General features: G+C 47.0%; 1 protein-coding gene across 1 annotated transcript; it reads left to right on the forward strand.

Annotated features, from left to right (window-relative positions):
- Positions 1-1,899: 1,899 nt before the first annotated feature.
- On the forward strand, positions 1,900-18,799 carry TRIM35 (tripartite motif containing 35). The gene is made up of 7 exons (XM_053383814.1): positions 1,900-2,279; positions 3,718-4,174; positions 8,908-9,003; positions 10,797-11,027; positions 11,247-11,269; positions 13,652-13,773; positions 17,945-18,799. The coding sequence occupies exons 1-7, from the start codon at positions 2,173-2,175 to the stop codon at positions 18,511-18,513; spliced, it is 1,605 nt and encodes a 534-aa protein (XP_053239789.1). The 5' UTR covers positions 1,900-2,172; the 3' UTR covers positions 18,514-18,799.
- Positions 18,800-21,030: the final 2,231 nt, after the last annotated feature.

Consider the following 21,030-nt stretch of genomic DNA (forward strand, 5'->3'; position numbering starts at 1 on the left):
GTAGCTGAACTGGGTTCCACACAGTCAGTCACAAAACAAAAAAGAGCCGCCAAAACAAAAATGCAAAATAAATAGCAAAAACAGACAGACCTCAGTGTAACACTCAAAATGGAAGTGTGGCACTCAAAGCAGAGCACGTTCAGCTTCCGGGGGGGGGGGGAATCACAAACTGGAACACTTACTTGCAGGTTTGCAGTGTTTGGGTTCCAAGTTGTTTGAGTACCAAGGTGTTTGAGAACCAAGGTACCACTGTACTGCCTTTTAGGGTATGTCCCCTAACAGGTTGGGCATTAAAGGTAAAGGGAGCCCTGAATATTAGGTCCAGTTGCAGACAACTCTGGGGTTGCGGCGCTCATCTCGCTTTACTGGCCGAGGGAGCCAGCGTACAGCTTCCGGGTCATGTGGCCAGCATGACTAAGCCGCTTCTGGCGAACCAGAACAGCGCACGGAAACGCCACTTACCTTCCCGCCAGAGTGGTACCTATTTATCTACTTGCACTTTGACGTGCTTTCGAACTGCTAGGTTGGCAGGAGCAGGGACCGAGAAATGGGGATTCGAACCGCCGACCTTCTGATCAGCAAGTCCTAAGCTCTGTGGTTTAACCCACAGCGCCACACACGCCCTAACAGGCTGGGCATTAAGTAACATTAAATAACAGTAGTGACACACGCAAGTCTAGGCAGTGTGCATGGAGAATCATGGGCTGCCCAGATGACAAGACCCACCCACCTCGCCGGCCTCACGGTTGCGGTTCAAAGGAAAGCAGAGCAACATGTTTGGCACCAGCTTGGCAGCAAAAGTTGCCAAAAGAAGGAGTACAAGGCACCATCCAGCCCCAAGGGCCTTCTGGCGGTTCCCTCCCTGAAAGAAGTGAGGTTACAGGGAACCAGGCAGAAGACCTTCTCCGTAGTGGCGCCCGCCCTGAGGAATGCCCTCCCATCAGATGTCAAGGAGATAAGTTAACTATACAACATTTAGATGACATCTGAAGGCAGCCGTGTAAAGGGAAGTTTTTAATGTTTTTGCATGTTTTTATATATGCTGGAAGCCGCCTAGAGTGGCTGGGGCCAAGTCAGATGGGCGGGATACAAATAATAAAATAATAATAATTAAAAGCCTCCCTAGAATCAAGGCCCGTATAGTTAAAGCTCTGGTTTTCCCAGTAGTGATGTATGGAAGTGAGAGCTGGACCATAAGGAAGGCTGATCTCCGAAGAATGGATGCTTTTGCATTATGGTGCTGGAGGAGACTCTTGAGAGTCCCATGGACTGCAAGAAGATCAAACCTCTCCATTCTGAAGGAAATCAGCCCTGAGTGCTCACTGGAAGGACAGATCCTGAAGCTGAGGCTCCAAGACTTTGGCCACCTCATGAGAAGAGAAGACTCCCTGGAAAAGACCCTGATGTTGGGAAAGATGGAGGGCACAAGGAGAAGGGAATGACAGAGGACGAGATGGTGGGACAGTGTTCTCGAAGCGACCAGCATGAGTTTGACCAAACTGCGGGAGGCAGTGGAAGACAGGAGTGCCTGGTGTGCTCTGGTCCAGGGGGTCGCGAAGAGTCAGACACGACTAAACAACAGCAACAGAATCAAGTTCTCAGGCCCACTAACAGCAAAAACAAAGGCCAAATTTTAATGCATACAGTAAAACTCATAATGTCAAAGTAACATCAAAGCAGTTTGCAGTTCTGAAGCCTGACGAGGCAGGACCCGCCTTTGGCCAAGCCAGACAGAGTGTCTTCCCCTAATACTAGATTTTCTAGTTCGAGATGCATCAAAGACAGTTTTGCATCCTGCTCCCTAGAGAGTTTGCAGTTCTTCCCCCTTTTGCACCCTTTGCCTGTCAACCACGCTTCCTCGCTCGCGGTCGGGGTGGGGAGACGTTTCTCCCGCCTCCCTGGTCTCTGGCTCCTTGCCCCAAACACCTTGACCTAATTTCTCTGCCAGCTTGGAAGCCTCCTTGGCACAGGTATGAGATCTGGCTCGCTCAACCGGCTCGGAGCAGCTGCCTTTCCCCAGCTTGAGCTGGGCGGAGCCTGCAGCCCCGTCCGACTCGCCTCCGGGACATAAAAGGAAAGACGGAGGCTCGCGACCTCTTTTGCTCTGCAACGGGGGGTTGCCTGCTACTTTTGCAAAAAAGAAAAAGAGGGAGTCATCTGCAAGCAGTGGCCATGGCTTCCTTGTTCGCGGGCGAGCTGGCCCGCAGCCCCCGCCGCCGAAGAAGCACCAGGACTTGCTGCCAAAGGTGCCTGCCAGCTTTGCCCAGCAACGAGCCAAGGTAAGGGACGGGAGGAGATCCGGGGTGGGAGAGGTATCCCCTGCCCCGAGGATGCTGCAAGGATGCTCGCGAGCCCCCTGGACCAGCAGCCCACGTGGCCCGACCTGGTCGCCCCCGAGGCCGGAGCGGTGGCTTCACCATTCGCTCCTCGCGCCTGGCCAACTTGGCTCCGGAGTCGCTCCTGATCGCCTGCCAATAACGGCCGGTTTACACGAGTAGCGCGCGCGCGCCTTTTCCTTCGTCCCTTCCCAGCGCCTCTCGGATTGGAAAGCAAAGCCGCGGCTGGTTGCGTCCCCCGCTCTTTTATTCCCATTTTAAGTAATATGGTCGCTTCAGCTCTCTAGTTAGGAAACACCCCCCGCTTTTTTTTATTTATTCCCTGTTTTTAAAAAGAACAGCTCACTTCTGCTTTCTAGTTGGGAAACATCTGGTTTCCCCCTCCCCCGCCCCTTTTATTCCCGTGTTGTTGTGTTTTAAAAATTAGAATAAAAGCTCGCTTCTGCTTTCTGTCGCGCGTAGAACATGCAGCCCCAGCCCAAGTTAGCGTTTACTCCGAAGCAAAGCAAGCGGAGCCCAAGAATATTTGCTCCAAAATTATTTGTTGCATTATACCCCACCTCCCTTCCCTTGAGCTCAAAGTGGCCCACGTGCATAGTACATTTTATCCTCGCATCCCTGTCTACAGGGTGACTAGCCAAAGGTCACCCAGTAAACTTCATGGCCGGGTGTGGGGTGGAATTTGAACCCCGGTCTCTCCCAGTTCCTAGTCCCCAAACAGATTCCATGTTTGCAAAACTGTAGCCCCTGTTAAGTTTCTCAAACCGAAACGTCCTTGAATCGAATTTTGATCATCGGAAACGTTCGAAGACGTTTGCTCCGGAGCGAGTGTGTCTAGACACGCGGGCGCAAGCCCCTCCTTCCGCGGAAGCGTGTTTGGGATGGGGACCGCCGGAAACCCAAAGCCGCTCCCTAAGAAGTCCAGTTTTGCCAGAGTGCTCAGCATTCAAGGGCGTGGGGCTTTGGAGAGACCCTAGGAAACCGGGGGCTGTTACTCCCGAGTAAACGCTCTCCTGGGGTTGCTGCTCAGCCGCTTGCAACAGCAGGGCCTGTTCCCGAGTCAAGGCGGTGCAGAAGGGAGCGCGCAAAATCCACTTCTCCGCCTCCGGGGCTTTCCTATTCGCTGCGTCAATTCCTGCTCAAGAGGAAACCCATTTCCAGCTCCAGAGGCTTGGAAAGATGCCCTGGGTGGGCGGCAACCGCTCCTTTCTCCCACTGGCCCCGTGCGCTGTCAGTCAGAATCAGTTTCCGTATTCAAATGACAAAATAAACTAGGGTGGGGCTTGGAAAGTTTATTAGCAGCCTGCAGCTGTGAGTCATAGGCTGGGGGAGCAGCAACAGCTGGTTGTTTGCAACTGAGTTGTTCCTTTTTCTCTTGCAGCAAACCCATGGCCAAGCAAGCCTCTTTTGCCCGGTCCTTGCCCCCTGCAACTACCATCAAGGAGGAGCTGCTGTGCCCCATCTGCTACGAGCCCTTCAAAGACGCTGTCACCCTCCGCTGCGGGCACAACTTTTGCAAAGGCTGCGTGAGCCGCTCCTGGGAGAACCAGGCCCACCATGTCTGCCCGGTGTGCAAGGCAGCCTGCTCCCCCGAGGAGCTCCGCACCAACCACACCCTGGCCAACATTGTGGAGATGTTCCTCTTGCAGGAGAAGAAACAGCAGCAGCAGCAGCAGGGTGAGGCTGGGGAGTCCTCTGCCCGCTGTCCTGTGCACGGAGAGGAAGCCAAGCTCTTCTGCCTGGAGGACAAGGAGCTGGTCTGCTTTGTGTGCCAAAGCTCCAAGCAGCATGCAGACCACAGGATGAAGCCCGTGGCAGAGATGGCCAAGAACTACAGGGTAAGCTCCCCTGGGGGTCTGGATGGTGCGAGAAGGTCCTCTAAAAGTTGGCGGGCTCTCCTTCAGTGGAGGTTTCTAAGCAGACCTTAAAGGGACGCGGGTGACGCTGTGGTCTAAACCCCAGAGCCTAGGGCCTGCCGATCAGAAGGTCGGCAGTTCGAATCCCTGCGACGGGGTGAGCTCCCGTTGCTCGGTCCCTGCTCCTGCCATCCTAGCAGTTCAAAAGCACGTCAAAGTGCAAGTAGATAAATAGGTACCACTCCGGCGGGAAGGTAAACTGCATTTCTGTGCGCTGCTCTGGTCGCCAGAAGCAGCTTGGTCATGCTGGCCACATGACCCGGAAGCTGGACGCTGGCTCCCTCGGCCAGTAAAGCGAGATGAGCGCCGCAACCCCAGAGTTGTCTGCAACTGGACCTAATGGTCAGGGGTCCCTTTAACTTTAAGCAGACCTTTGAATGGCCACCTATCAGGGGTTTTTTAGTTGCGATTGGAGGGGGCTGGATTAGTTTGGGGTCCCTTCCGACTCTACAATTCCCGGATGCTATAAGAGGGAGGAGCTGTGTGTGATTTGAGATCGGCCCAGACTGGATGTGGGGAACCTTTGGCCTGCTACAATTCCCATTGTCCCTGGCTGTGCTTGCTGAAGTTGGTGGGAGCTGTAGTTGAGTAATACTTGGAGACCCAAAGATAGATGGGCCAGGAGCATATCATTTTCTACCTTGGCTGCACACAAAGGCTGCTTTATATCTCTGGAACCTCCTTCCGATGGATGTTTAGCAATGCCAGCCTCTGCACCCCCACTTGCTGATCTTTTAGGCCAGACAGCATGTTGCGTCTGAAGGCAGCCCTGTTTTGGGAAGCTTTTAAGGTTTAATAGGTTATTGTATTTTAATATTCTGTTGGAAGCCACTCAGAGTGGCTGGAGAAACCCAGCCAGATGGGTGGGGTATTAATAACAAATTATTATTATTATTATTATTATTATTATTATTATTATTATTTATTTATTGCGTTTGCCATAGTGATGATGGGCACCCACCAGCGAGTTCCTCTCCCAGCCACCATAATATACTCAAACACCACTAGCTGCATAAATTGGGGCTGCCCCATTTCAAAGCCTTCTACTTGCCAATGATTGGAGGTGTAGGAATTCGTTGCATGAGGACTCTGCTTTGTGTGACATGAGTGATGTTTGTTCCTCCCCCGGGAGTTTGTGGACTGTCCTTCCTTGGAGGTTTTTAAGGAGAGGCTGGATGGCCACCTGCCATGTATTATCTAGTTGCGACTCCTCCATTGCAGGGGGTTGGACTAGATGACCCTTGGGATCCCAACTCTGATACCCTCATAGCAAATGGGATGGGGAGGGCTGTAGCTCAGTGACAGAGCAACCGCTTTTCATGTAGGAAGTCACAGTGATTTGATACAAGTTAATAATAATAATAGTAATAATAGTAATAATAATAATAATAATAAATTTATTATTTATACCCCACCCATCTGGCTGGGTTTCCCCCAGCCACTCTGGGCGGCTTCCAACAAAGCACTAAAATACAATAACCTATTAAACATCAAAAGCTTTCCTAAACAGGGCTGCCTTCAGATGTCTTCTAAAAGTCTGGTAGTTATTTTCTCTTTGACATCTGGTGGGAGGGTGTTCCACAGGGCGGGTGCCACCACCAAGAAGGCCCTCTGCCTGGTTCCCTGTAACTTGGCTTCTCGCAGCGAGGGAACCGCCAGAAGGCCCTCAGCGCTGGACCTCAGTGTTCGGGCAGAACAATGGGAGTAGAGACTCTCCTTCAGGTATACTGAACCCGAGGTCTTTTAGGGCTTTCAAGGTCAGCACCAACACTTTGAATTGTGCTCGGAAACGTACTGGGAGCCAATGTAGGTCTTTCAAGACCGGTGTTATGTGGTCTCGGCGGCTGCTCCTAGTCACCAGTCTGGCTGCTGCATTCTGGATTAGTTGTGGTTTCCTGGTCACCTTCAAAGGAAGCCCCATATAGAGCACATTACAGTAGTCCAAGCGAGAGATAACTAGAGAATGCACCACTCTGGCAAGACAGTCCACGTGCAGGGAGGGTCTCAGCCTACGTACCAGATGGAGCTGGTAAACAGTTAAGATCCCAGGCATCTCCAGTTAAGGCTAGGGAAGGGAGACTTTTGTCGGAGAGCCTTTGCCAGTCAGTGCAGACAAGGCTGGGCTAGTTTTAGAGTCCTGCCTGGAAATGAGAGATGCTGGGGACCTTCTATATGTAAAGCAGTTGTTCTGCAGCTGAAGTACAGTTCTTCTCTGGACCAGTGGATTGGACTGATGGAGTTTAAGGATTTAGGGGCTGCTGAGGTGCCAGAAAACATTTCTTAATCCTTTTCCCTGCTGTTGAAATAAAATACAACTCATCTTGACTATTGCAACATAGGCATACATTCATGCATTAAAAACCCAAACAAACTCACAAATGCTCCCTTACGAAAGCCGAGTACCACAATCACTAAAATGACATGCGCTTTTTTAAAAAAAACAACTTGCAGAAGTATTTCTATTTTAATGTTATAACCCATTTTCCACCACAACATTCTCCAGGGTGGTTGCAGAAACACAGAGCTTTGGTTAGATGGAAAACAGCAGCAACTTGGATCCTGCAACTGTAATACTTCCTCCAATTCAAAAGTTGGGGAAATGTTCCCAAAATAAAAATGCCCACTTGATGATGGAATGAGATAATGAAGTGGCCAGGAAGTTTCCGAGGGAGAGGGTTCCCAACTACAGAATCGCACACTGGGGAAGAACCCTATTGAATCATCAGGAGATCCGCTGAAGTCCCCATTTAGGGTGCTGACTCTTCAGCAGATGACGACTGCATATTTTAAAGCTTTCCCCCTAGAGAACCTATGGCTCTCCAAGCCCCAGTCGTGGGGAGATGTACTCCAGCCCGAGAGCAACTGTGTGGACCCACAGAACTTATCTCTGAAAAACTCCATGTGGATGTTGTAGGGCTTGCAAGCTGACTTGCAAAATAAAAATTCGAAATCTCTACAAACCAGATGGAAATCCAGTGTAACGTGCCAAAATTGCTAAACCTCCATGGGTGGGGCAAACCAGATTTTGTGCCAAGTTTCCTGTTGCTGTGTGAAATGCCAACAATATTGCTTGTTTCAGTTTGGCAAATTTTGTTGGTTCCTGGCTATTTCCCATGTGGGTATTCTAAAACGTTTTGCAGTATACTGAAAACGAGCCTCGGAACCACCAGTAGTGGGTTGCCCTGATTTTGGGGTGTATATCAAGATAGTAATGCAGTCAAGCTTTGCTTTGGAACTGAGGCTCCGAATGGATTTTGAGTCCCAAGGGTCTTTGAGGTGGTTGTATTGGATTGCTGTATTGAAAGATGGCTGTTGTGGCTTGGAAGAAAGGATGATGAACTTGAGATGGGTTTTGAAATGGTGGGAAGGGATGCTGGAGGCTAAAGGAAGTGGTGTGCATTTTGAGTCACACTTTCCCGGCAAAGTTTCCATCTGTCTCTGACACAGTATGAGTTGCTGTGAGTCACCCAGCCTCATGTCTAATTCCAGTCTCCATGAATTAGGAGGGAGAACTGCATGGTATATAATTCAGTGTGTAAGAATGACAAATTGGGCTTGTGTTTTGGGGAGCACCCACCCCCCAAGTTTTGAAGATAATAGTGTGAACCAGGGATCGCCAGGGCCCTGTGATGTGTTTTGCCCCCAAAGCACTTCTGTCTGTCCCCTGACAGCCCTCTAAGGCACAATGAAAGGTTCATCCACGGTTTCACAAATGTAGAATATAAGTGTTGTTCTTGAGCTATTAATAATTTGATTCCACGTGTCCTAGAAATGTTGAATGTTTCTTGAGATTTTGCATGTAGCGGAAACCTTGGTGTGCATGCTTCATCTGACCCCTTGTGCTCAAAACAGCAACACCTTTCCTGTAAGGGACGCGGGTGGCGCTGTGGGTTAAACCACAGAGCCTAGGGCTTGCCGATCAGAAGGTTGGTGGTTCGAATCCCCGCGACGGGGTGAGCTCCCGTTGCTCAGTCCCTGCTCCTGCCAACCTAGCAGTTTGAAAGCACGTCAAAGTGCAAGTAGATAAATAGGTACCGCTCCGGCGGGAAGGTAAACGGCATTTCCATGCGCTGCTCTGGTTCGCCAGATGCAGCTTAGTCATGGTGGCCACATGACCCAGAAGCTGTACGCCAGCTCCCTCGGGCAGTAAAGCGAGACGAGCGCTGCAACTCCAGAGTCGGCCACGACTGGACCTAATGGTCAGGGGTCCCTTTACCTTTACCTTTAAGGCCAATGTGATGATGATACCTGACCACTCATAGTGGTGGGAGTTTGTCTTGCAAGCCACACTTGTGGGTTCCTGTTCTGTCTCTATCCATTCATGTCATCTAGTAGTCCAACCCACTGCAATGCAGGAATCTCAGCTAAAGCATCCATGACAGATGGCCATCTGACTTCTGCTTAAAAATCTCCAAGGGAGATGAGTCTACCACTTCTGAGGGAGCCTGAAGATGAGCTGTTTTAGTTGTTCTATGTTTTTTGAAGATTCGTGAGTGTTCTGCGACAGAAGTGAAGCCAACTACTGCTAGGGACTGCTGCTCAGGCATTTCAGGAGAGTTAATTCTGTATTGTAATAGATGAAGTTTCCCTTTTCCTAGAAATAGGAAGCATGCAGTATAAGATGCTAAGCTCTTTCTTCTCTGCCTTAATTCCAGGCCAAGTGCAAAGACATGGAAAGCTCCCTGCAGGACAAGGTGCAGGAATTTGGAAGAATAAAGTCTGATTACAGGCTCATTGCAAACCACAACAAGGTGAGCATCTGGCTCTGAGTTCCCAGTTGTGCAGCGCACTGTTCTAGGGCACACCTCCAGGAGACCTTCCCTTCCACCATGCTTGTGTGTGGCTATGGATTGGGAGGGACGAATGTCCTGTTCTGTGTTCAAGCCTTCCCTGCTCTGTACTGTGAATATATTTTATATTTTTATGTTCTGAACCACCCTGTGATTGATGACTGGCAGTGGTGTGGGTTGTGAAACACAAGAGCAGTCAAGTACAACATTCCTAGAGTGAACATGTTTACACATGGGGAGGAATGTTTGTCCAGCCAGCAGGTAAACTTCCTGTTTCCTTCTGGGCTGGGACAGACTTCCTCTGCATGTGACTAGAGGTGGGCGTGGCCTCACCTGTGCAAGTAACGACAAAAGCACAGGGCAGGACAGCCTTCTGTTTTAGACTACATGCGTTGAAGAAGCAACATCTGCTTAGCCAAAGGTGCCCTCTTTGCCTTCCAGCCAAGAGAGGACAAAGGGACTGTCCCCTTATGAGATAGTTTCCAGGTGTATGTTACTTTTCTAAGCCAAGTCTGCCTTCTGGGATCCGATTGTGAACAGAATGTGAGTGTGTAAACTCCTTTTATACATTTATAGAAGACTGTGTCGTGTCTTATCTTTTATGAGGGAATAAGGGGAAATTACCAGAACAGTTATTAAAGAGGCTTTAGCGAGCCTGAGCAAACGCATCCGCTGTGAGTTTAAAAAGGGGAATGTTACTCTGCTAAATTGTGAACTTGTTTATACAAGTTGGAAAGGCTATAATCAAACAATATATCCTCTCCTGCATCCCTGAACATTCCCACAAGTGGCTCCCCAGGGTTTCAGGCAGCCGGCATTCCCAACCTTGCCTGTAATTGCTGGGAATATAACCTGGGACTTTTTGCATACCAAGCCTGTGCTCTACCACTGAGCTATGGCCTTCCCAACTCTGGCTGAAGCTATTTCTGCCACTGCCGCAGTAGCTCAGGAGAAGCTCTGATGTGTAAGATCTCTTTTGCACATTGTGTTGTGTTGCACTACAGTGGTGTATATTTGTTTGCAAACTCTTAGAACTATTTAATAACAATAAATTTTTATTTATATCCCACCCTCCCCAGCCGAAGCCGGGCTCAGAGCGGCTAACAACAGTAAAAATAACACAGTTTACATAAAATCACAATCAATTATTTGAAATGCATTCTAAAATCAATTCATTCTAAAATCAATTCAGAGTCCAATTAATGGCAACCATTGGGCTAGAGTTCTATGAGGATTACAGAAGGAGCGGGTCAGACTGTGCCTTGGCCAAAGGCCTGGTGGAACAGCTCTGTCTTGTAGGCGCTGCAGAAAGATGTCAAGTCCCGCACGGCCCTTGTCTCTTGTGACAGAGCGTTCAACCAGATCGGGGCCACGGCTGAAAAAGCCCTGGCTCTGGTTGAGGCCAGCCTAACCTCCCTGTGGCCCGGGATCTGAAAGATGTTTTTATTTGAAGACCGTAAGGTCCTCAAATATCAGGAGAGGCGGTCCCGTAGGTACGAGGGTCCTAGGCCGTATAGGGCTTTAAAGGTTAAAACCAGCACCTTAAACCTGATCCTGTACTCCACCAGGAGCCAGTGCAGCTGGTATAGCACTGGGTGCTGAGGAATTATAAAAGTCTAAGAGTCCTTATTGATTCCCACTTACAAGATCTCTGTTATGGCTTGCGTTTCTTATTCTGCAGAACTGTCCTGCATTTGAAGCTACATCCTTGCTTTATTTTGTCTTTCTTACTCTCCCTTGCTATCGGTCCTCAGGAAGAAACTGCTAGATTGGAGAAGGAGATTAAAAAGCAGTTTGAACAACTGCACAAGTTCCTGGAGAATGAGGAGAAGACTATGCTGGAAGAGTTGCGGGAGGAGGCCCAGAAGAAGCAGGACCTGATCGAAGACAAAATCAGGAAGCTATCGGAAGAAAGCAATGTCTTGGTACAGGAAGTGGGCCAGTTACATGCTGACCTGAAGGAGGGTGACGTTTCCTTCCTCAAGGTAAGGCTGGTGGGCATCTGGCTGCATATCCCAAATGAAATGGGAAGATTTCTTCCTTCTGTACCCCCTCCCCAAAAACCCCCTAGTCCTCTGAACGATGCCTCTGATTCTGAAGACTTGTCCTCTTGGTAGGATGGTATACAGCACTCCCCAAAACCCCCTTGAAACTTTTAATAGAGTTTCTCAGTAATGGTTTCCACCTTCTTCTTTTTCTTACAGAAACACAAAAACCGGAAACGCAGGTTTGTTGCAATTTATTAGATTTCTTACCTACTGTGAAGGAAATAAAAAGGTAAAGGTAAAGGGACCCCTGACCATTAGGTCCAGTCGTGACCGACTCTGGGGTTGCGGCGCTCATCTCACTTTACTGACCGAGGAAGCCGGCATACAGCTTCCAGGTCATGTGGCCAGCATGACTAAGCCGTTTCTGGCGAACCAGAGCAGCGCACAGAGATGCCGTTTACCTTCCCGCCAGAGCGGTACCTATTTATCTACTTGCACTTTGGTGTGCTTTCAAACTGCTAGGTTGGCAGGAACAGGGACCGAGCAATGGGAGCTCACCCCGTCACCGGGATTCAAACCGCCAACCTTCTGATCGGCAAGTCCTAGGCTCTGTGGTTTAACCTACAGTGCCACCTGAAGGAAATAGCCTGTTTTTAAAACTAAAAATCCTGTATGTGGTTGACTTGGGGATTATGGCATTAATACGTTGCCTCATAGTTTTGCCTGTCAGGAGAAACAAGTTGAAAGGTGTCACAAATTAATTAATGGTGGTTTGGATGTTTGTGGGTTAAAATGCAGAACAGGAGGTAACTTCAAGGCTTTAATTAGTTCACAACTTGCATTGACATTCAGATCAAGGTGGGTCTCAGAATACAAGGAACACACAAGGCTGGCACTTTTTATGCCTTCCAGCCAATCTAACATATGTAGATAGAAGGGACAGCTCAGTGTGAGGGAAAGCAGGATGCAATTAGCCTGTTTTATTCTACTGTACACTAGTTGCTCAGTTTGGGTAATTGCTCTGTATGCATGTAATCAGTCATATGTTTAACTCCCCCCCATAACAACAACAATAACTCCATTGTTTTAAAACAACCCATTTGTGTGCATGAATGGGTTCCATCTTCCTTTTGTACTGAATGCAGAAGCTATTCTCAGAACACCACACATAATGGAAAAATGTGTGTGTGTTTTTATTTGGACTATTTTATCATCTGCACCGTCAGCACAATCATGGTGGCTCCCCAGATGTTGTTGAACTACAACTCCCATCACCCCTAGCTAGCAAGGCCAGAGCTCAGGAATGATGGGAGTTGTAGTCCAACAACACCTGGCTTGAGAGCAGTACATGTGAAAAGGATCTAGGAGTCTTGGTGGACCACAAACTTGACATGAGCCAACAGTGTGATGCGGCAGCTAAAAAAGCCAATGCAATTCTGGGCTGCATCAATAGGAGTATAGCATCTAGATCAAGGGAAGTAATAGTGCCACTGTATTCTGCTCTGGTCAGACCTCACCTGGAGTACTGTGTCCAGTTCTGGGCACCACAGTTCAAGAAGGACACTGACAAACTGGAACGTGTCCAGAGGAGGGCAACCAAAATGGTCAAAGGCCTGGAAACGATGCCTTATAAGGAACGGCTAAGGGAGCTGGGGTGATATGATAGCCATGTTCAAATATATAAAAGGATGTCACATAGAGGAGGGAGAAAGGTTGTTTTCTGCTGCTCCAGAGAAGCGGACACGGAGCAATGGATCCAAACTGCAGGAAAGAAGATTCCACCTAAACATTAGGAAGAACTTCCTGACAGTAAGAGCTGTTCGACAGTGGAATTTGCTGCCAAGGAGTGTGGTGGAGTCTCCTTCTTTGGAGGTCTTTAAGCAGAGGCTTGACAACCATATGTCAGGAGTGCTCTGATGGTGTTTCCTGCTTGGCAGGGGGTTGGACTCGATGGCCCTTGTGGTCTCTTCCAACTCTATGATTCTATAATTCTATAATAACACCTGGGGACCCACAGGTTGAGAACCGCTGAAGGGCAGCTAACAGAAATGTAATAAAAACAATACACAAATTAAAATAGCAAAAACTTAGGAACATCCCCTCCCTCCAAGAATGGTTAAAAGTTTTTTAAAACCCAAAGATTGTAGATTCTGGGATCTTTAAAACCTGTGGAAAGAAATGCATAAATGATAGTAATGTGGGTGCCAGGCAAACCACCTTGGGAAGGACGTTCCCATAGGTACTGAAAACTCTTTTTCTGCAGTCACCACCTGCTGCTTCTCAAGATAGCAGAAGCACCCTGAGAAATCTCAGATTTCTGAGCATTGAAGCACCCCTGGAGAAGTGATAAGCGTATTCTGATAATATATGTTTTTAAACATGCAACAAAGAAGGCTCAAATCTTTTTTTTTTTTTTAAATTGATTTGAGATTCCCACAAATCCTGACTGGGGGAAGAGTGTAGGTATGAGATAGGAAGATTTGCAGTCTTTTGAACATTTGCGTGATCCTAGACACTTGCATTCAGAAGGCTTGGGATTGGTCTGTCTCTAAGATGCTTGGTTTTTCTAAAACTGGGTCCCCCTTTCTCACCTCTGTGTGTGTCTGAATTGTGTTTCCTAGAATTGCCTGGACAGTAGAACAGCCAGAAGCAATTCCACCAGGGACTCTGATAGAAGTCACCAAGTATTTGGATTCTTTGCAGTATAATGTATGGAAGAAGATGCTGAATATCATCAAAGTTGGTAGGTTTCTTAGATGCCAGGAGAAAAGGAATATGTGACACTTCAGCTAATGTTTTTCGACTCCAACTCCCAGCTGATGGAAGCTGTAGGTCAGCAATACCTGGATGAATAAATGTCGCTTCATCCCTTCCGTAGAACACATTGAGGTGGCTTATTGCAAGTAGCGGTGATAATTCCATAATGCCCTTTCCCATAAAAAATAAGTTCCTCTCGTAATGAAAGGATGCATGGAATAAAACCCCTGTAATATTCCACCCCTGCTTGTCCTGACTGCACTGAAATATAAACTCCAAATGGTGGAGAATCATCCTCATTTGGATACAATGAAAACTGCTTGGGCATGTATTAATAGGTGCTTAGTTTGCATGCTTTATTCTAAGCAAATCCTCAACTTCTGGCACAGAATGTTGTGACAGAATAACAATAATAATAAATTTTATTTATACCCTGCCCTCCCCAGCCGAGACCGGGCTCAGGGCGGCTAACACCAATTGATTAAAATACAACTTAAAAACAAGATTAAAATACAACATTAAAATGCAGCCTCATTTCAGTAGAAACTCAAATCAAAAAACTTTTTGGGGATGAAAACGTCAAGTCTTCACCAAGGCCATCTATCCAGACTGGTCCTACATGGGCCAGAAAAAAGCCAGGGAAGTCCCCAAATAGGAGTTCCATCACAGAAGGAAAAAGAAAAGAGGGGAAGGGGATCAAGTTGATTCCAAGCCAAAGGCCAGGCGGAACAACTCTGTCTTACAGGTCCTGCAGAAAGAAATCAGATCCTGCAGGATGTGGGTATGTTACTTTTTAGTGGTGCTCTGTAATATATATTTTACCCTTGAATTGGTTCCTACGTAACAAGTGACAGAAGTACTCCTGAATTGTACCTCTTTCTATGGGAGAAGATTTTTCACACCTGAATGAATTATTATGTCACACTTAATAATAAATAATTTTTTTATTTGTACCCCGTCCTCCCTGGCCGGAGCTGGGCTCAGAACAGCTAACATCATATAAATAATACAATATGCATAAAAACAAGCAATCGATTAAAATGCATCCCAAAATTAATTCAAATTCAAATTAAAACTGAACAAATGACAATCCTCAGGTTAAAACTGAAAGCGGTTAAAGCATATTGTGGCAAAAGGCACTGTTCCTTCAGTGCATAGTTATGGGTGAAATCTCTGATAACAGCGATAAATAGAGCTAGAGAACAGTCTCATTCTTGCTCTTTTATCCAGGAGAAGTCCAGGGCAGCACTGAGGAGAGATTAATGACAGATTGGGCACAAATTAAGCAATGTTTGAGTTTTGTCTTTTTTAAAAAGCAGTTTTGGGGGGTGTGGAGCCAAGAACAGAGGTGCCAAGGAATGTGGGCACATGCATATGTTAAGAGCCACAGAGGAGTGAACTGCAGTGGAAAGTTGCATTTCCACTCCGAAATCTCCTCTACAGTGCTGAGTATTGTTTAGTAAGCAGCAGCTTATTGTAGCCATCAGAGGGCAGCAGTGCATGGGTATTCTACATCAGCCTGCAGCAGCCTGGTGTCCTCCAGATGTTTTGGATAACCCCCATCAGTTCCAGCCAGTACAGCCCTGCTAATGGAATTTGGAGTTCAAAACATCCAGTATTCGTCTTTTTCTTTAGTTTTGAAGAAGGGTGCTGACATTTCACAATACTATTCATAGTACAGTGGTACCTCGGGTTAAGTACTTAATTCGTTCCAGAGTTCCGTTCTTAACCTGAAACTGTTCTTAACCTGAAGCACCATAATAATAATAATAGTAATAATAATAATAATAAATAATATAATATATTATTATTTATACCCCACCCATCTGGCTGAGTTTCCCCAGCTACTCTGGGCGGCTTTAGCTAATGGGGCCTCCTGCCGCCGCCACGCGATTTCTGTTCTCATCCTGAAGCAAAGTTCTTAACCCGAGGTACTATTTCTGGGTTAGCGGAGTCTGTAACCTGAAGCGTATGTAACCCGAGGTACCACTGTATGTGGGCAGAGGCTTGCAAGTGAATTGAAAACAATACATGTCCCAGCTTCCATTCTATGTAGTAGGCTGACACGGCTTCTCAAGAGCAGGTTTTCTCATGAGGAAATATCCATTCTTGTGTCCTCACTATGTCTGCTGCCTTGTTTTATTTTCTCCTGGCTTTTGTGTGCCAGGAGGTGTATAGGAGGGGACAAACTGGAATACAGTCATACCTCAGGTTGAAGTAGCTTCAAGTTAAGTATTTTCGGGTTGCGCTCCGCGGCGACCTGGAAGTAACGGAGTGCATTACTTCCGGGTTGCGCCGCTCGCGCATGCGCAGACACTCAAAATGACGTCACACGCATGCGCAGAAGCGGGGAAACGCGACCCGCAGATGCGCAGTCGTGTCTTACGTTTACTTCAGGATGCAAACGGGGCTCCGGAATGGATCCCGTTTGTATCCTGAGGTACCACTGTAGTACAGTTGTGAGGTAGATGCTGACTTAATGGGATTTTTTACTCACCCTTCATCCTAAGATTCCTGGGTGAGTTACAACAATATAATTATTCCTGCATTGCAGGAGGTTGGACAATGATCCTCGGAGTCCCTTCGAACTCTACAGATCTTTTATTCTATTAATTATTAACCTGTTATCAACCTAAAAACTTATAGTTGCTGGAAGGCAGTTATAAATATGAATAGATATGTAACCTAATAAATTGGAAATAAGGCATACAAATTACCGTATTTTTCCGTGTATAAGACACCCCCTATTTTTGGGGACTCCAAATTAAGAAAACACCCCTCAGCACTACCCATGTATAAGATGTGCCCCAATTTTAAACCTAATTTTTTGGTAAAAAAAACCCCTAGTCTTATACACGGAAAAATACGGTACCTTACAGAGAGTGAATGTGTATTTATTTATTCACTATAATTAATTATGAGCATAGAGACTGAACATCTTTCCCTAAGAGAGCCAGAACACATATTGAGAAGCAATGAACCAGAGGGTACTCCCGCTGGAGGCAGTATCCAATGAACACATCCCATCGGCACAAAATTTTCAATTTGTTTAACAGGACTTCCCCAATCTCCTTCCATTGTAATGTGCTCCATGCTCGCCCAAAATCTGCTCTGGAGTTTTGGGGGAGCTGTAGAACACATTGGGAAGGGGACAGAGGAGAAGGGGGAAAGTCCCATTGCACAAGCAGAAATCCTTGCACTGATGGGACACATTACTTAGCACTACTTTGGGTACAACCCATAGCTTTGCTAGATTAAAAAGTTCTCCAGTGAGAATGCCTAGCTGAAATTTGGAGGGGGAGAGACAGAGCAATACAGGGGTCAGCATTTTATTTTTGCTGCCACCCTTTTTGGGGTAGCAATCCTCTTCCTGCCTGTATTAAGTTTTGCCCCTATACCTCCAAGGCAATAAATGCCAATATACCCCTCCCCCATTTCAACTGGTCATGTCTTATGAGACAGTGAAAATGAAGGGAGGGCATTCAGTTCAGTCCTAATCCGTACTGGGCTCAACTTGTCTAGAATTTGGTTTCTAACAAGTTGCCAGCCCACTGCCTATAGCCACATTCAAGTACCGTATTTTTTGCACTATAACACTCACTTTTTTTCCTCCTAGAAAGTAAGGGGAAATGTCTGTGCGTGTTCTGTACGGGTGGCATGCCTACGGATTTTCCTCCTCTAAAAACTACATGCGTGTTATGGTCGGGTGCGTGTTATGGAGCGAAAAATACGGTACATTTGTTTCCAGCATCTGACGTTATGCCTTTGTAAATGGAAGTTCCAATTTGGCTTCCATCCTTGCTATTTTGCAGCAGGCAAGTCTGTGTTTAAAACACCCAGGCCTGATTTGGTTTGTCTTTTAAATTCCCTCTTGTCATATTCCTCAGTATGGTGTAGTGGTTAAGAGCGGTAGTCTCGTAATCTGGGGAACCGGGTTCGCGTCTCCGCTCCTCCACATGCAGCTGCTGGGTGACCTTGGGCCAGTCACACTTCTTTGAAGTCTCTCAGCCCCACTCACCTCACAGAGTGTTTGTTGTGGGGGAGGAAGGGAAAGGAGATTGTTAGCCACTTTGAGACTCCTGAAGGGGAGTGAAAGGCGGGATATCAAATCCAAACTCTTCTTCTTCTTCATACTTAACGATTGTCTCCTTTTGCAGTCCCGTTCAGCTTTGATCCCAATACAGCTGAGAGTTGGCTGGAAGTTTCGGATGACCTCACCAGCATTAACACCTGCAACTACAAGCTGGTGGTGGAAGTCCCTGAACGCTTCTCCATGGGTATGCCATGTGTTCTGGGCTCCAAGAGCTACTCCAAAGGGACTCACATTTGGGAGGTCGATATTGGCAGCATTGAGTACTGGTACATTGGGGTGGCCAGTAAATCCTGTGGCCACTATTGGAGCTTTGGCTGCGATTCCCGATTGGGGCTTGGCTACATGTACCGCATGCAGGGTACCAAGAGCAAGAAAAGCCAGTCCTTCCAGGCCGTCCTGTCAGAGACTGGGCGCAGGAAGAACCTCAAGAGAGTGCGAGTGGAGCTGGACTGTGACGAAGGGGAGCTCTCGTTCTACGACACTGAGCAGAAGAGCCACATCTACACGTTCCATGACAAGTTTGGAGAAGTCTTTCCATACTTCTGCATCTGCAGCGTACATGCCGGGTCACCACCTGAGCCATTCAAGATCTGCCCGCTTCAGATTCATATCAAGAAAGACTATCCAAACTGAGCTTGTGTTCGGTTTGTCCCTCCCTGCGCACCCACACATCCTTGCAAAAGCTTATCTATCCTACCTAACCAACACTGAGGCAGTAAAGAGAACTTAGACTATTCTTCAATGTTTATGTTATGGAGACATTCCCAGCAAGGCCAGGAGAAGTGGCTGTCTTAAGCTGCGGTTTTGGGGTTGCCATTCAGATTTAATCCACTCTGGAAGTTCTACACAATCCTCCTTGTGAACAGAAAAGGGCGCAAGAGCAGCTTGCTAAGGAGAAACCTCTTTATGTGCAGATAAATGGGGGTACGAGCTGCCCAGTTAAAACGTGTGTTTGTGTAAGGGGCTGTGTTTTATTCACAGTGCAATCCACGCCCCAACAAATTAATGCAGGGACTTGGCTTGAGCATGACAGCACATGTATGAGATGAATCTAGCATGCTGCTGCCTGAGCTCTGAGGTAGTAGCTATGAGAAGGGAGGCGGCAGGCAGGCTGGCTGTCATTTTAATGGGGGAGGAATACTGCAAAATGGCTTTCTTGCTGCCTAACCATCTGGCAGAAGCCTATCCCTGTTCCTCCTCTCTAGAGCAGCAGAGGTGGCTGTAATTAAGCCCTCATCATCAAACCATCTCCTACTCTGCACCAGGCACAGCGAAAGATTTATAGGGGCTTGGGAAAGGGCTTGAAATAGACAAGGCGGGCCCTGATTGGCTCTGATCTGTCAGCATGATGTCACCATCACCCAATCAAAAGATACCACCTCCCCGCTGAGCATGTGTTGGAAGTCTAGCCGGGGAATTAACCCTTTTATGGCTCTCAGCTTTGGAGATTTCTGGTTACTTCATATTTCCTGGCATAGTTTAGAGGGTAAATCTGTAACCGTCCCTTATCTCCTGACCCTCAAAGCATTGCTGTACCTTTTTTAAAAAAAGCTGCATGGCAGGCAGGTATTTCGTCTTATGAAGTTTCCTACCCAACCCAATATGAGTGATGGCTCGTTTGGAGTAGGAAAAGCAGCCCCTCCCAAAAGCAAAACAAATTGTGACACTTTCTTTGCAGCACCAGAACTTGAGGAAGATGCTGTATAACCGATGGGGAGCCTTTTTGGCCCGCACACGCACCCCTGCCCTGCAGGTGGGTGATGCTACTCATATGTCAAAGTTGGCCTGCAGGGAAATAGTGACCAATTGAGCTCCTAGCCTGTTAGGTGATGGACCAGGGAGTTCAATCCAGCTCTCCACATCTGATGCTGGATGTTGAGCACGTGGATGTGGTTTGGGGAAATCTGTGTTTCATTTGGGGAAGAATATCTGGCCAAATTTGACCCATGGGCCAGAGGTTCCCTGCTGTATACAGTAGAGATGGTTTAAACAAATTCTGCATGCTGTGTAGTCTCCATGGAAATAGGCAGCTTTTTAATCAACATATTTTTTTTTGCTGGGCTGCATGCTGTGAAAAGTGACAGGTTTTTGTCAAGCTGCTCTTAAAAGCCCAGGAACAGGGAAAATCGGTTTCTTTCTGATCTGTTGGCAGTTCCATTTGGAATTGTCCTGGTGGAAGTGTTTTACTCGTTTGCTGCGTCTGCTCACCATATCTGGAGCTGTAAAAGGAATGCTATTTCAGAATAGATGGACTATGCCTATGCCTCTCCCAGCCTTGTTTAAATGGAGCTTTGCTCACTCATGTGAGCCGGCTTAAGTTCTGTAAGCATTTCACCTGGTCTCTTGTGGCATGAATTGTTTAACAGGGAATTGATACTCCTGCCTCTCAGCATATTATCCAGAGCTTTGTACAAAAAAAAGTTTATATTCAAAACAGCATGTTTTCCTAAACAATGAATTGACATTGTAATTAAAATAAACACTCGTGTAACCTGGTAAGTTGTTCAAAAAGAAAATTTGAAATTGATCAGTTCACATTACAAATGCATTCAGAACTTTTAACTGACAACCACTCAAGTGCCTTAAAACATACTGTAGAATGATACAGTGGTACCTCGGGTTACATACGCTTCAGGTTACATATGCTTCAGGTTACAGACTCCACAAACCCAGAAATAGTACCTCGGGTTAAGAACTTTGCTTCAGGATGAGAACAGAAATCATGCTCCAGCGGCATGACGGCAGCGGGAGGCTCCATTAGCTAAAATGGTGCTTCAGGTTAAGAACAGTTTCAGGTTAAGAATGGACCTCCGGAACGAATTAAGTACTTAACCCGAGGTACCACTGTACTTGAATGGCAGGTTCGACTTACCGTGAAATGTCCTTAATGTAATTAAAATAAACACTTGTGTAACCTGGTAAGTTGTTCAAAAGGAAACATTGAAATTGATCAGTTCACGTTGCAAATGCATTCAGAACTTTTAACTGACAACCACTCAAATGCCTTAAAACATTCTGTAGAATGATACTTGAATGGCAGGTTGGACTTACCATGAAATGTTCTTCTGGACGGCAGAGAGTGGAGCACACAGGAAAGAGTTAACTTCTGGAGATAGTCAGCACTGATTGAAGGATCAAGTGGTGCTGAGC

The sequence above is a fragment of the Podarcis raffonei genome, chromosome 3 (assembly GCF_027172205.1).
Source record: "Podarcis raffonei isolate rPodRaf1 chromosome 3, rPodRaf1.pri, whole genome shotgun sequence".
NCBI classification, from domain to species: Eukaryota; Metazoa; Chordata; class Lepidosauria; order Squamata; family Lacertidae; genus Podarcis; species Podarcis raffonei.